At 42.4% G+C, this 16625-nt stretch overlaps 1 protein-coding gene across 1 annotated transcript in view; it reads left to right on the top strand.

Moving 5' to 3' along the window:
• Positions 1-16625, top strand: part of SCN10A (sodium voltage-gated channel alpha subunit 10) — a gene marked incomplete at both ends in the record, with an annotated part of 82560 nt that overhangs the window by 44857 nt on the left and 21078 nt on the right. The window contains 4 exons of the mRNA XM_082637707.1: positions 10267-10626; positions 12641-13087; positions 14469-14609; positions 16241-16364. Of these exons, the coding sequence (XP_082493833.1) occupies positions 10267-10626; positions 12641-13087; positions 14469-14609; positions 16241-16364 (1072 nt within the window). The remainder of the gene's footprint in view (positions 1-10266; positions 10627-12640; positions 13088-14468; positions 14610-16240; positions 16365-16625) is intronic.

Genomic DNA, 16625 nt, shown 5'->3' with positions numbered 1-16625 from the left:
TATTCTTTTTGTTGCAATGGTAAATGGGAGTGTTTTCTTGATTTCATTTTCAGATTTTTCATCATTAGTGTACAGGAATGCCAGAGATTTCTGTGCATTCATTTTGTATCCTGCTACTTTACCAAATTCATTGATTAGCTCTAGTAGTTTTCTGGTAGCATCTTTAGGATTCTCTATGTATAGTATCATGTCATCTACAAACAGTGACAGCTTTACTTCTTTTCCAATTTGGATTCCTTTTATTTCCTTTTCTTCTCTGATTGCTGTGGCTAAAACTTCCAAAACTAAGTTGAATAAGAGTGGTGAGAGTGGGCAGCCTTGTCTTGTTCCTGATCTTAGTGGAAATGGTTTCAGTTTTTCACCATTGAGGACAATGTTGGCTGTGGGTTTGTCATATATGGCCTTTATTATGTTGAGGAAAGTTCCCTCTATGCCTACTTTCTGCAGGGTTTTTATCATAAATGGGTGTTGAATTTTGTCGAAAGCTTTCTCTGCATCTATTGAGATGATCATATGGTTTTTCTCCTTCAACTTGTTAATATTGGTGTATCACATTGATTGATTTGCGTATATTGAAGAATCCTTGCATTCCTGGAATAAACCCGACTTGATCATGGCATATGATCCTTTTAATGTGCTGTTGGATTCTGTTTGCTAGTATTTTGTTGAGGATTTTTGCATCTATGTTCATCAGTGATATTGGCCTGTAGTTTTCTTTCTTTGTGACATCCTTGCCTGGTTTTGGTATCAAGGTGATGGTGGCCTCATAGAATGAGTTTGGGAGTGTTCCTTCCTCTGAAATTGTTTGGAAGAGTTTGAGACGGATGGGTGTTAGCTCTTCTCTAAATGTTTGATAGAATTCGCCTGTGAAGCCATCTGGTCCTGGGCTTTTGTTTGATGGAAGATTTTTAATCACAGTTTCAATTTCAGTGCTTGTGATTGGTCTATTCATATTTTCTATTTCTTCCTGATTCAGTCTTGGCAGGTTGTGCATTTCTAAGAATTTGTCCATTTCTTCCAGGTTGTCCATTTTATTGGCATAAAGTTGCTTGTAGTAATCTCTCATGATCTTTTGTATTTCTGCAGTGTCAGTTGTTACTTCTCCTTTTTCATTTCTAATTCTACTGATTTGAGTCTTCTCCCTTCTTTTCTTGATGAGTCTGGCTAATGGTTTGTCAATTTTGTTTATCTTCTCAAAGAACCAGCTTTTAGTTTGATTGATCTTTGCTATTGTTTCCTTCATTTCTTTTTCATTTATTTCTGATCTGATCTTTATGATTTCTTTCCTTCTGCTAGCTTTAGGGGTTTTTTGTTCTTCTTTCTCTAATTGCTTTAGGTGCAGGGTCAGGTTGTTTGCTCGAGATGTTTCCTGTTTCTTTTTTTTTTTTTTTTTTTTTTTTTTTTTATAACAAATTTAATCAGTTATACATATACATATGTTTCCATAACCCCTCCCTTTTGCGTCTCCCTCCTACCCTCCCTATCCCACCCCTCCAGGCGGTCACAAAGTACCGAGCTGACCTCCCTGTGCTATGCGGCTGCTTCCCACTAGCTATCTACCTCACGTTTGGTAGTGTATATATGTCCATGCCGCTCTTTCACTTTGTCACAGCTTACCCTTCCCCCTCCCCATATCTTCAAGTCCATTCTCTAGTAGGTCTGTGTCTTTATTCCTGTCTTACCCCTATGTTCTTCATGACATTTTTTTTTTCTTAAATTCCATATATATGTGTTAGCATACAGTATTTGTCTTTCTCTTTCTGACTTACTTCACTCTGTATGACAGACTCTAGGTCTATCCACCTCATTACAAATAGCTCAATTTCATTTCTTTTTATGGCTGAGTAATATTCCATTGTATATATGTGCCACATCTTCTTTATCCATTCATCCGATGATGGACACTTAGGTTGTTTCCATCTCCGGGCTATTGTAAATAGGGCTGCTATGAACATTTTGGTACATGTCTCTTTTTGAACTATGGTTTTCTCAGGGTATATGCCCAGTAGTGGGATTGCTGGGTCATATGGTAGTTCTATTTGTAGTTTTTTAAGGAACCTCCATACCGTTCTCCATAGCGGCTGTACCAATTCACATTCCCACCAGCAGTGCAAGAGTGTTCCCTTTTTTCCACACCCTCTCCAGCATTTATTGTTCCTAGATTTTTTGATGATGGCCATTCTGACTGGTGTGAGATGATATCTCATTGTAGTTTTGATTTGCATTTCTCTAATGAGTAAAGATGTTGAGCATCCTTTCATGTGTTTGTTGGCAGTCTGTATATCTTCTGTGGAGAAATGTCTATTTAGGTCTTCTGCCCATTTTTGGATTGGGTTGTTTGTTTTTTTGTTATTGAGCTGCATGAGCTGCTTATAAATTTTGGAGATTAATCCTTTGTCAGTTGCTTCATTTGCAAATATTTTCTCCCATTCTGAGGGTTGTCTTTTGGTCTTGTTTATGGTTTCCTTTGCTGTGCAAAAGCTTTTAAGTTTCATTAGGTCCCATGTGTTTATTTTTGTCTTTATTTCCATTTCTCTAGGAGGTGGGTCAAAAAGGATCTTGCTGTGATTTATGTCATAGAGTGTTCTGCCTATGTGTTCCTCTAAGAGTTTGATAGTGTCTGGACTTACATTTAGGTCTTTAATCCATTTTGAGCTTATTTTTGTGTATGGTGTTAGGGAGTGATCTAATCTCATACTTTTACATGTCCCTATCCAGTTTTCCCAGCACCACTTATTGAAGAGACTGTCCTTTCTCCACTGTACATTCCTGCCTCCTTTATCAAAGATAAGGTGACCATATGTCCGTGGGTTTAACTCTGGGCTTTCTATCCTGTTCCATTGATCTATCTTTCTGTTTTTGTGCCAGTACCATACTGTCTTGATTACTGTAGCTTTGTAGTATAGTCTGAAGTCAGGGAGCCTGATTCCTCCAGCTCCATTTTTCGTTCTCAAGATTGTTTTGGCTATTCGGGGTCTTTTGTGTTTCCATACAAATTGTGAAATTTTTTGTTCTAGTTCTGTGAAAAATGCCAGTGGTAGTTTGATAGGGATTGCATTGAACCTGTAGATTGCTTTGGGTAGTAGAGTCATTTTCACAATGTTGATTCTTCCAATCCAAGAACATGGTACATCTCTCCATCTATTTGTATCATCTTTAATTTCTTTCATCAGTGTCTTATAATTTTCTGCATACAGGTCTTTTGTGTCCTTAGGTAGGTTTATTCCTAGATATTTTATTCTTTTTGTTGCAATGGTAAATGGGAGTGTTTCCTTGATTTCACTTTCAGATTTTTCATCATCAGTATATAGGAATGCCAGAGATTTCTGTGCATTAATTTTGTATCCTGCAACTTTACCAAATTCATTGATTAACTCTAGTAGTTTTCTGGTAGCATCTTTAGGATTCTCTATGTATAGTATCATGTCATCTACAAACAGTGACAGCTTTACTTCTTTTCCAATTTGGATTCCTTTTATTTCCTTTTCTTCTCTGATTGCTGTGGCTAAAACTTCCAAAACTAAGTTGAATAAGAGTGGTGAGAGTGGGCAGCCTTGTCTTGTTCCTGATCTTAGTGGAAATGGTTTCAGTTTTTCACCATTGAGGACAATGTTGGCTGTGGGTTTGTCATATATGGCCTTTATTATGTTGAGGAAAGTTCCCTCTATGCCTACTTTCTGCAGGGTTTTTATCATAAATGGGTGTTGAATTTTGTCGAAAGCTTTCTCTGCATCTATTGAGATGATCATATGGTTTTTCTCCTTCAACTTGTTAATATTGGTGTATCACATTGATTGATTTGCGTATATTGAAGAATCCTTGCATTCCTGGAATAAACCCGACTTGATCATGGCATATGATCCTTTTAATGTGCTGTTGGATTCTGTTTGCTAGTATTTTGTTGAGGATTTTTGCATCTATGTTCATCAGTGATATTGGCCTGTAGTTTTCTTTCTTTGTGACATCCTTGCCTGGTTTTGGTATCAAGGTGATGGTGGCCTCATAGAATGAGTTTGGGAGTGTTCCTTCCTCTGAAATTGTTTGGAAGAGTTTGAGACGGATGGGTGTTAGCTCTTCTCTAAATGTTTGATAGAATTCGCCTGTGAAGCCATCTGGTCCTGGGCTTTTGTTTGATGGAAGATTTTTAATCACAGTTTCAATTTCAGTGCTTGTGATTGGTCTATTCATATTTTCTATTTCTTCCTGATTCAGTCTTGGCAGGTTGTGCATTTCTAAGAATTTGTCCATTTCTTCCAGGTTGTCCATTTTATTGGCATAAAGTTGCTTGTAGTAATCTCTCATGATCTTTTGTATTTCTGCAGTGTCAGTTGTTACTTCTCCTTTTTCATTTCTAATTCTACTGATTTGAGTCTTCTCCCTTCTTTTCTTGATGAGTCTGGCTAATGGTTTGTCAATTTTGTTTATCTTCTCAAAGAACCAGCTTTTAGTTTGATTGATCTTTGCTATTGTTTCCTTCATTTCTTTTTCATTTATTTCTGATCTGATCTTTATGATTTCTTTCCTTCTGCTAGCTTTAGGGGTTTTTTGTTCTTCTTTCTCTAATTGCTTTAGGTGCAGGGTCAGGTTGTTTGCTCGAGATGTTTCCTGTTTCTTAAGGTGGGATTGTATTGCTATAAACTTCCCCCTTAGAACTGCTTTTGCTGCGTCCCATAGGTTTTGGGTCGTCGTGTCTCCATTGTCATTTGTTTCTAGGTATTTTTTAATTTCCTCTTTGATTTCTTCAGTGATCACTTCGTTATTGAGTAGTGTATTGTTTAGCCTCCATGTGTTTGTATTTTTTACAGATCTTTTCCTGTAATTGATGTCTAGTCTCATAGCATTGTGGTTGGAAAAGATACTTGATACGATTTCAATTTTCTTAAATTTACCAAGGCTTGATTTGTGACCCAAGATATGATCTATCCTGGAGAATGTTCCATGAGCACTTGAGAAAAATGTGTATTCTGTTGTTTTTGGATGGAATGTCCTATAAATATCAATTAAGTCCATCTTGTTTAATGTATCATTTAAAGCTTGTGTTTCCTTATTTATTTTCATTTTGGATGATCTGTCCATTGGTGAAAGTGGGGTGTTAAAGTCCCCTACTATGATTGTGTTACTGTCGATTTCCCCTTTTATGGCTGTTAGTATTTGCCTTATGTATTGAGGTGCTCCTATGTTGGGTGCATAAATATTTACAATTGTTATATCTTCTTCTTGGATCGATCCCTTTATCATTATTTAGTGTCCTTCTTTGTCTCTTCTAATAGCCTTTATTTTAAAGTCTATTTTGTCTGATATCAGAATTGCTACTCCAGCTTTCTTTTGATTTCCATTTGCATGGAATATCTTTTTCCATCCCCTTACTTTCAATCTGTATGTGTCTCTAGGTCTGAAGTGGGTCTCTTGTAGACAGCATATATATGGGTCTTGTTTTTGTATCCATTCAGCCAATCTGTGTCTTTTGGTGGGGGCATTTAGTCCATTTACATTTAAGGTAATTATTGATATGTATGTTCCTATTCCCATTTCCTTAATTGCTTTGGGTTCGTTATTGTAGGTATATTCCTTCTGTTGTGTTTCTTGCCTAGAGAAGTTCCTTTAGCATTTGTTGTAAAGCTGGTTTGGTGGTGCTGAACTCTCTCAGCTTTTGCTTGTCTGTAAAGGTTTTAATTTCTCCATCAAATCTGAATGAGATCCTTGCTGGGTAGAGTAATCTTGGTTGCAGGTTTCTCTCCTTCATCACTTTAATTATGTCCTGCCACTCCCTTCTGGCTTGTAGAGTTTCTGCTGAGAGATCAGCTGGCAGGCGGATTCTTAACCACTGTGCCACCAGGGAAGCCCCAGAATTTTCCTTATTGTTTGGTTCTAAATATTTCCTAATTTCAAATTTGATTTATTCTTTGACTCAAAGGCTAATTAGCAGCATGGTTCTTAATTTTGAAATATATGTGGTATTTCTAGTTATCTTTATGCCATTGAGTTCTAGCTTAATTGTATTATACTCAGAAAACACACTGTATGATTTTAATACTTTGAAATTTATTGATAATCTCAGTTTGGCTCAGTATAGTGAAAATGTTCCTTATGCATTTGAAAAGAATGTGTCTTCTGCAGTTGTATGGTGCAATACTCTGCATATATATCCATTGGGTAGAGAAAGTTCATTGTGTAGTCCAGATATTCTATATCCCTGCTTATTTTTGTCTGCTTGTTTTAGCAATTACTGAGATGGCAGTGTATAAAAATATCTTTCACTATGATTACGGCATGATGTTTCTCCTTACGGTTCTATCTGGAGGCTATGTTATTAAATGCATACATATTTTAAGTTATTATATCTTCCCAGTGGAGCGAAACTTTTATCAGAGAGAATTGACCTTGTTTATCCCTAGAACTGCTTTTTGCCTTAAAAGTCTCTTTTGCCTGATAGTAATTAAACAACTCTGTTTTCTTTTAGTTTGGAATTTGCCTGATATGTCTTTATCTATCCTTTTACTTCCAGCCTTTGCATATCTTTAAGGTTGTTATATGTCTACTGTAAATAGTATGCAGTCATTTTGGATTCTTATTCAATCCACTCTTTGTCTTCTAACAAAAGCATTTAGTCTACTTATTTTATTGTGAATACTGATATATTTGGATGCGTGTCTATCTTTATATTCTCGGTTTTCTATTTGTTTCCTCTGTTCTAGCATTTTTGTTCTCTCTCTTCTTGATTTATTTTGGACTGTTTGTTTTTCCTTGTTCCATTTTCCTCCTTTATTGGTTTGGAAACTAAATACTCTGTTTTTATTCTTTGAGTGGTTACCTTAGAAATGACAGCATGTATTGTTAACTTAAAGTCAAAAGTTAGCTAAAATCTTTACTTTTCAGGACAACTTTTTATTCCAGTTACCCCTTCCCAACTTACTATCGTGTTAATTATTTTAATTTTATCTTGTTTTTAAAAAGCTATATGACTTAATTGATGATAAATAATTCCAGATTTGTACAAACACTACTGAAAATTCAGTAGCTTAGCCCAATAAAGGTTTATTCCTCACTCATGTCATAGTCTGATGCAAACCAGTCAGCTCTAGGTGGGACTCCTTCTAGAAGTGACTGTGCCATATCTGAAGGCCTGTACAACCTTCAGAGCTTGCCTCCTGCTTGTGGAAAGATGGCAAAGTTTACACAGTCAAAAGCTTTTTTAGTCAGGGCTCATGGTTTCTTTTGCAATACAATTCCTTCAAAACTTAGATGGTTTCAGACCTCTGTGTGTGTTATACATCCAGAGTGCTTTCTTTGACAAAGTTCTCAGTTCCGCTTTGTTTCTTTGCTCTCTTGTCCCCCTGCCTCTCTCTGCCTCAAATGGTGGCTACACCATTAATAGCATCTTTGCTAAGATGTGCTTCATTTCATTGAAAACTTTAACTGGTCTTGAACTCATAAAGACTTAATCCCATTGCTCACTCCTTGAGATCTAAAGCAGTGTACTTCCCTAAACCTTCAAGACTCTAAACTTCTGGATTATTTTATTTTATTTAAGTATAGTTGATTTGCAATGTTGTGTTAATTTCTGCTGTACAGCAAAGTGACTCAGTTATACATTAAACTTCTGGATTCTATTTCCTTTTATTTCTTATCAATCAACCAAATATTCCCTGAACTCATCTCTTTCTTGTAATGTCTTGACAAGTGTAACCAACTACAACTGACACGATACTAAGGTTCTGTTTTACAGACCCTTTGCCTAGTGCTACTGGCTCATGATCTGCCCCAGAATTATTGCAGACAATCATTTTGCCCCTGCAACACAGATCAACACTTTCCAAGGATTCTTCTATCAGTTTCCTTGTTGTACACCACATGATCACTAAGCCAGTGCCACATATCCGATGTGTTGAAATGGCTCTCTGCAATGTACCAATTTCTACATTAAGAGAAGTACAACTAGTTGTAATGACAATCTCTAAATCTGTGAGTTAACATAATAGAGGTTTATGTTTACAGCATATTCAGTGCTGGTTGGGAAACTCTCCTGGTTTATCTGCTCCAAGTAGTGACTCAGTGACTCAGGATGGTGTGATGTCACCACCATCTTCAATGGGTGGCCTCCATGGTGGCCATAGGAAGGGAAGAGAAAGTGCATGGTGTTTTATGGCTCTGCTTGAAAGTAGTGTACATTACTTCTGTCTCCATCTCCATTCCATCAGCCAGAACCCAATAATATGACCTCAACTATTTGCAAGTAAAGTGGGAAAACAGTCTCCCTTTGTGTCTGAGAGGAGTAAAAGTGAATGGTGACCATATAGCCAGTCTCTGCCCTACCCCATGGAACTTTACTGTTGTGTCCATTCAATGTTTGTTTAGATTCACTCTCATACTTAGCGCTTCCTTGCTGTTTATCCATTCTTGCACATAATGCGTTCCTTCTGGGATCACTTTCTTTCTGCCTGAAGTGCATCATTTAGAATTTCTTTCGGTGAGTGCCTTCTGGCAGTAACCTCTCTCAGTTTTATCTAAAATTTGCTGTTCAATTTGCCCTTGTCTTTGTTTTTTTCTTTTTAATTTGGTTGTGCCGGGTCTTAGTTGCTGCAGGAGGGCTCCTTAGTTGCGGCTCGCTGACTCCTTGGTTGTGGCATGCAAACTATTAGTTGTGGCATGCATGTGGGATTTGGTTCCCTGACCAGGGATCGAACCTGAGCCCCCTGCATTGGGAGCACAGAGTCTTAACCACTGCGCCACCAGGGAAGTCCCATGCCCTTGTCTTGAGAGATATTTCTTATGGGATCTTGCCTTAATGGTGGGAGAAATTCTTGTTATACTGTCTACCTTAGGCAGCCCTGGGATGTGTTTCCTGCTTGCTGTGCCTCATGAGACCATTAAAACTTATGCTCAGATTCATCAGTTTTGCAAATGTCTTCAGAGAAAAGCTGACTTCAGCAATCTGTTTATATCTCTGAATTCCCATAGTTATTTAATTTTTGGCTAAAGAATTACTTACTTTATTGACAGATCATTAATGCACTCAAGATTTTATTATCTAGCATTTTTAGTAACTTTTTGATGGAAAGGGGAACCCAAGGGGGACCCAATATAGTCTACCATATTACTTCATCTTCTGATATTCTTCACAAGTTCGAGGCCCATTTCATCACCAAGTGGTGACCTCCTCAGTAGAGGGCAGATGTTAGACTTACCTTGCATTCTATTCCAAAAGTAAGGCATCCTCATTAAAATAAGTTCCAGATTAGATCTAAGGTGAACACAGACCGCCCCCATCACAAAGAAAAATGCGTATGGAGCTTCCTGCATAAGAGGATTAAACCTTGGGACTTATTGCTGTGTTGGCTGATAAAACTGCTGCTACTGTGTCCAGCACAGCATCCCAGCTCCTTGGCCAGAGCCTGGCTCTTAGTAAGGGCTCCATAAATACCCCATGACAGCTGAGCTCACATATTTCTTTCTAACAAATTAGAGAACCACACAAATGTATTTTTTAAATGTTTAGACATCTTTATGCATGGTGCTTTTGTTCTCCTGTGGGGCTTAGCACATTTGGTTTTACAGTGAAGACTTTCTGGGTCTTTGCCTTATCTCTGCAACTAAACCATTAGTTCCATGAGGACAGGAGTCCACAGACTTCTCTCCATATACCTCACAGGCTAGTACAGTGCTATGTATGTGTGTGGCTGGTGTCCAACAAAGTAGGTAGATTGGTTGGTCAATTAAATAAACATATGAATCCCAGGTTCATGAAATCACAGATACTTGCCATTTCAGAGATGGTGGGAGTAAAAGATGTTGTCCAAGGCCTCAGGATGAGAAATGCCCCAAGATGATGGGTAGCCAATACCTCTCAAATGCAGTGGGTTGTGCCCTACCTGCAGGAAGCTAGCCTCTCTTCAGGTCAAAGGTGGGCTCTTCTCACACATTTATGAGCTCCATCATACCCCACTCCACCCCATAGAATAGATCTACATTCAGGAGGCTTGTGGCTATAGAACAGAGTACACGTCACATGACCAACACCCCAATATGAGACCCCTGACTTTGCCACAGTCAGTGGAGCATATTAGTAGTACATAGGGACCATAGAGGGTTGGTCATATTTTTGAGTAACTGGTGACAGAAAGAAAGGTCTTTGAAAGCAGCTTCCCAGGATCAACCCATGTTAATGGAATGAGCTACCTTGTGCTTTTTTTGTTTCTGGCCAAGACTTGAGATGAAAGGTGATGGAAGCAGCCACCAGGACCTGACACAATCTCTGTTTCTCTGCAGCTGCGGGTCTTCAAGCTGGCCAAGTCATGGCCGACCTTAAACACGCTCATCAAGATCATCGGCAACTCGGTGGGGGCTCTGGGGAACCTAACCATCATCCTGGCCATCATTGTCTTCGTCTTTGCTCTGGTTGGCAAGCAGCTCCTCGGGGACAGCTACCATGACAACCGGTGCAAAATCTCAGCACCCAACGAAGAATGGCCACGCTGGCACATGCATGACTTCTTCCACTCCTTCCTCATCGTCTTCCGGATCCTCTGTGGAGAGTGGATTGAGAACATGTGGGCCTGCATGGAAGTCGGCCAGAAGTCCATCTGCCTCATCCTTTTCTTGACGGTTATGGTGCTGGGCAACCTGGTGGTGAGTGCATGGGCAATGCAGGAGACTTCCATGTTATCCTAGAAAGTTTGACATTGCACATGTCTTGCCCACATTGTACCTCCCTGACTGAAAAGTCTTCACACTTTTCCAAGTTGTGTGGGACACATAAGAACTATCTGTTGGGAAGCAGCTGGAATAAGCCCATATGACAGAGCAGGAAATACCTGATGTAGAATCCCAGCTCCACCTCTAGTAAAGTTGGGTGACCCAGCACAAGAGATAATCTCCCAAGCTTTAGTTTCCTTAAAATCAAGAAAATAGTGCCTACTTATGGGCTTACTGGGAGAATTAAATTACAGGAACAACATACACAAATTGCCTAGTGCAGTTTCTGGGCCAAGGCAGGAAGTCAATAAATGGTAGTTGTTAGTTGTTGAAGGAAAATTTCCCTTCTCCATTCTAGGGTTCTCAGAAGGTATTTCTGTTGGGGGGGGGGCGAGTAGAGTTACATAGGTTCTAGCTAGGAGCAGGAGGGGAGGCACAATGGGACAAGAGGAAGGAGAGGAGCTGGATCATGGACAACATCCAACACCATGACAATAACAAAATCCATTCTCAGGTTTGGGGGGAGCCCCTCTGGAGGGCTTTCTCCCAGTTGGCCCCAGCACCCCTTCTCTGGCCCAGTCTGGCTCCTTGCCCTCAGTTGTCTCCACTCCCTCAAGTTCTGGGTGCCTTTGCTCTCCCAGCCTTGACCAGGGTGAGGGGAGGGTGTTATTTTTAGGAACCCCTTTCTTTTTTTTTTAAATTGAAGTATAGTTGATTTACAATATTGTGTTAGTTTCAGATGTACAGAATAGCGATTTGGGTTTTTTCCATTATAGATGATTACAAGATGTTGAGTATAATTCCATGTGCTATACTGTAAATCTTTGTTGCTTATCTATTTTATGTATAGTAGTTTGTAACTGTTAATCCCATACTCCTAATTTATCCCTCTCCCCTACCTTTTCCCTTTGGTAACCATAAGTTTGTTTTCTATATCTGTGAGTCTGTTTCTGTTTTGTATATAAATTCATTTGTATTATTTTTTAGATTCCACATATAAGTGATATCATATAGTAATTTTCTTTCTCTGTCTGACTTATTTCACTAAGCATTATATTCTCTAGGTCCATCCATGTTGTTGCAAATGGCAGTATTTCATTCTTTTTTATGGCTGAGTAATATTCCATTGTATATATAGACCACATCTTCTTAAGCCAGTCATCTATTGATGGGCGCTTGGGTTGCTTCCACGTCTTGCAGGAGCCCCTTTCTTATTGCCCTGGAAGTCAACCAACTTGAATTCTTTTCCCATAAGAGTTTTACAGATAAGAGAAAGCTAAACTAAGAGAGGGGATGAAAAAACAAATCCAGACTCTTCAAAGTCTTTCCCAACAGGGTCCCTGAGCCAGAGGTGCCTTCTGCCTGCTCTCCTGAGTAGGGGGCTGGACAAAACTCCTTTCTTCCAGGCTGAGCTCCCCATCCCTGCAGTGTCAGAGAGGCCCCTGACCCTGAGGCAGGAAGTTTGCCTTTCCAAGCGCTTTTACATCCTCATGCCATTTCCTCTTCACAACCACTCTGACAGGTAGGGGGTCCCCACTCCCTGCTTAAGGGGGAAGGACACGAAGTTGGAAGCAGAGAGGAGATGTGCCCAGGATTCCAGAGTGAGCAATAGAACCCAGGGTATGGCTGATGAGAGTGGTTCTGGGCAGGCCCATGCCTTCTCCTCTCTGTTGTCCCTGAATGTCCCTTTGCTCAGCAGGGGTGACCCTCCTCTATGGTGGAGAATGTGCTTCCAAGCCTTGTCCACGTGAAGCAAGTTGCTTGGGGCATCCCCTAGGCTCCTCTCAATTGCTGTCAGAATGTCTGTTCCCCCAAGAAGGAAAGCATCTTGGGTGGGCAGGGCGAGGCCCCACTGTGGCTGTCCTGCCACCCAGCTGCTGACCTGGTGGGCCACGGAGGGGGTCAGCTCATCGATTGAGGGATCTTCCTTTCCACGCCTTCTCTCCAGGTGCTTAACCTGTTCATTGCCCTGCTGCTGAACTCCTTCAGCACCGACAACCTCACAGCCCCAGAGGACGACGGGGAGGTGAACAACCTGCAGGTGGCCCTAGCGAGGATCCAGGTGTTAGGCCGGCGCACCAAGAAAGCCCTTTGCAGCTTCCTCAACTGGCCCTTCTTGCTCCCCCGGCCCAAGGCAGAGCCCCAGCTGGTGGTGAAACTCCCACTCTCCACCTCCAAAGTTGAGAACCACATTACTGCTGACACGGCTGCGGGGAGCCCTGGAGGGCTCCTGGCTCCCAGAGGCCCCAGGGATGACCACAGTGACTTCATCACCAATCCTAACGTATGGGTCTCTGTGCCCATTGCCGAGGGCGAGTCTGACCTCGATGACTTGGAGGATGATGGTGAGGAGGATGCTCAGAGCACCCAGCAGGAAGTGATCCCCCAAGCGCAGGTGAGAGTTCTCCCACGGGACAGCCACAGGAAGCAGGGAGGGGACTTAGGGCTGGAGTGACAAGGGGCAGTAGGGAAACTTTGATGAAGAGGTTTTCCAACCTCAGGGCTGGCACAGCCTTGAAGAGCCCCAGGCAAGCCCGGCATGAGACCCTTTCACATAAGGAAGCACAGGCCATGCCAAGCTTTCTGGAGGAGGTGACATTTAATCAGGGCCTGGAAGAAAGGGTCAGAATTCACCAGGCAAGCAGGGAGCAGGGGCACTGCTTGAGCCCCAGGCCACTTGGAGTTGCTTGAAATTGTCTTTCATATAGCTGCCCCATTTGCTCCACCCAACCCAGGCTCTGTGCAGGAGGTGCTAATAAGATTGCTCTAAGAACAGGATGTTGTCCAAGAGCAAGTCTCGTCTCATCTTCACCAGCAGCCTAAAAAGTCCTGATCATTATGTGACTCATTCATCCAGCTTTTCCCGACAGGGGATGTCACAGGGAAATGACACTTGTTCCTTTGGCACCAAAGAATTTGAAGCATATTTTTGGGTAATTATATATATATATATATATATATATATATATATATATATATATATATATATATTTAAATGCTTTGCATAGTTCCTTTCTACCTTAAGCTGATAAATCAACCCTCGTTAACCTCTTCTCAACAACTCAGGGCATGCACGTCTCCACAATGTAGGAAGGCAGGGGTCCCTGTGGGACCCGGGGACAGAGCACTGCTGGCCAGGCCACTAAGTGGCCTCAGACAGCTGTGCTTTGTGTCTGTAGCTCTTCCCTAGCCTCCATCCCTTGCAGCTGTCACTGCTCTTGTGTTCCAGCAGCTGCTGTTATCAGCTGCCATATTTTACATGCCTTTGTCTGGGTGACAGCCGAGGGCAGGGCGTCACCATCCCCAGAGTAAAGGACATAAACTCTGTGACGCTGTCTCCACTCAGAGTCATTTTCAATTACTTTGGGGGTTCTTGGGGTCTCTAGAGGGCAAAGTTCACTACCACTCTGACCCCTGGACAAGTGATAATGGTCATGGCTAACATCTATGGAGCCAAGCACTGCTTGTGAAGTGCTTCACAAGTATGAACATATTTAGTCATCAAAATAACCAAATGAAGTAGATCTTGCCTTCTTAAGTTTGCAGATGGGAAAAATGAAAATAAGAGAGGTTAAATAACTTGCCTAATGTCACACAACTTGTAAGTAATGACGCCAAATATTACACACAGATCTATCTGGCTGTATGTATGTATGTTCGTTGCATATATTAGGTCCTTGGCTCTGGCAGATGATGATGTGCAATATCTTTTCAAAGTTAGAATTAGTTAGCTGAGGGTGGGCCCAGGTACCCAAGTTGGGGCTTTCTCTCACTAGCAGGAGCAGCTGCAACAAGTCGGGAGATGTGAGGACTACCTGCCACCCAGGAGCTCAGGTTCTGGAATGTTCTCTGAGGACCTGGCTCCATACCTAGGTGAGAAGTGGAAAGACGAGGCTCCTGCTCAGGACCCTACAGAGGTAGGTATGTGAGCTTCCTGGAGAGGTTAAACAGCCTGCCGGACAATGACCAGTGGGATGGAGGGGATTGGAGGATAGGGCTGGGCGTGGGGTATTCCAGACTACACTCAACTACACTACACATGAGCAGAGGCTCATGTCTCATCTTGGGAATTTTTAAAGTCCTTCCAAACCTCTGAGCTAATCAGCATGATTTCACCGGGAAGAATGAGGTTCCATAGACTGGGGGACCGAGGACCTGTTCCTCAACCTCTCTGAGCCTCCATGTCTCCCTCTGGGAACCTGAGTGGTAATGGCTACTTGGTAGGATTCTTTTGAAGCTTCAATGAGATGCTGCTTGTCAAATGTTTAGCTCCTGCCTGAAAAGGAATAAGTGCCCAGAAAATGACAGCCAAGAAAAAAGGAAACAAAAGACAGTGCACAGAGAAAGTTAAGTATCTTTCAGAGCCAGCAGATGAAAGTCGGAGTTGCTGTGGGTGAGGAAGTCTTCCCTGTGACCATCTCCCACCTCCCACCCCCGCTTTCTGTTGTCCACACTGTCTTCTCGGGCCAAAAGCAGACTGGTGCCGGGGAGAGGCTGTCTGTACTGAGTGCTGTACTGACAGACTTACATAGACTGAGCAGGAAGAAGATCTTATAAGAGGTAAAAATAAACTTGGTGGTTTCATTACAAATCTTTAAAGAAAACAAGCTACATTGAAAGAGGTATCTCTAAAGGTTTAGCATCTGTAATAGCACTGTATTAAATGCAAGAAGTTAACTTCACACCTAGCCACTGAGTGCCGATGGTGACAGGCACCGGGTAAGCAAAGATAAGGAAGACATAATTCATCCCAAAGTTATCAAGCCCATCAGCTTGAGGAGTGCCAGCCACTGGCTGTGTGCCTCTGGGCAAGGCTGACCCAGCGGGGTGAGAGAAGAAGGTGGGATGAGAAGGGATTTGAGGGCTCTGGGTGAACACCAGCCTCTTGGTTCCAGTTGGGTGAAGGTTGCCATCTTCTACACGTGGAGAACATGTTTCTGCTGAGCATTCTAAGGACTCCCCTGGCTAGTTTTCTCTACTCGGTGTTTTCAGTACACTACTGCTGGGGATTGTTTCTGTTTTTGTTTTGATTTTGTCCATGACCCTAGCCAGGCAGGGAGGATCTGACAGTGACAGATGGGGACCCACCCCACCATTTGGGTCCATTAGCCAAGCGATCAGGTTTACTAATATGAGAGCAGCTTCAGCTCCTAATTGAATTCATCTGGAAACATTATAGGACTGAAGCTGCCAGGAGGGCAACAGGGCCCCTGCAGCATTGCTCCATGATTAAATATTCAAGCCCAGTGAAGGCTGAGAGTCTTTATGGGTGTAATTACCATGTCTCGGGCCATCGCCAGCCCTCCATCAGGGGCCTGGAGGTTTAAAGCCTCACACAGCTGAACCTCTGGGGCTCTTCAGAGAGCATGACTGTTCTGGGGCTCAGCTGGCAAGGCACCGAAACAGAAGGGACGCCATGGTGGGTCCAGCCCTGAGGGGCTCTCTCTGCATCTCGGAGCTCTGAGCCAGTCGGACCTGTGGTGACAATGTGCAGATTCACTGGGCCCCTCAGAGAGCTGGGTTCACTGCTGGGGCTTCTGCCGTGCAGGGAGTGGATGACACGAGCTCCTCAGAAGGCAGCACTGTGGACTGCCTGGATCCTGAAGAGATCCTGAGGAAGATCCCTGAGCTGGCGGATGACCTCGATGAGCCAGATGACTGCTTCACAGAAGGTAGAGTGGCAGCCACAGACCTCCTCCACTTGACATTCATTAGGGCCAGAATCCAGCTCAACAAGTACTCATCTGGTCACCTCTGTGTCCAGGGTTCTGGCCTGGGGTCCAGGGGAGACAGGCAAGCAGTGCCCCTTGCTCCTCACTCCCAAGCTTGAGGGCCCAGCATCAAACACAGATGCCAGACTCGCAGCAGCTGACTGGTGGGATCTGCATCTCGTGCCACGTCAGACATGGCAAACAGATGCTCTGCCTTCCTCA

This window comes from Mesoplodon mirus, assembly GCF_964341445.2.
Source record: "Mesoplodon mirus genome assembly, chromosome: 12".
Taxonomy (NCBI): Eukaryota; Metazoa; Chordata; class Mammalia; order Artiodactyla; family Ziphiidae; genus Mesoplodon; species Mesoplodon mirus.
Note: the sequence above shows the minus strand (reverse complement) of the source record. Positions and strands in the feature narration are given on the sequence as shown.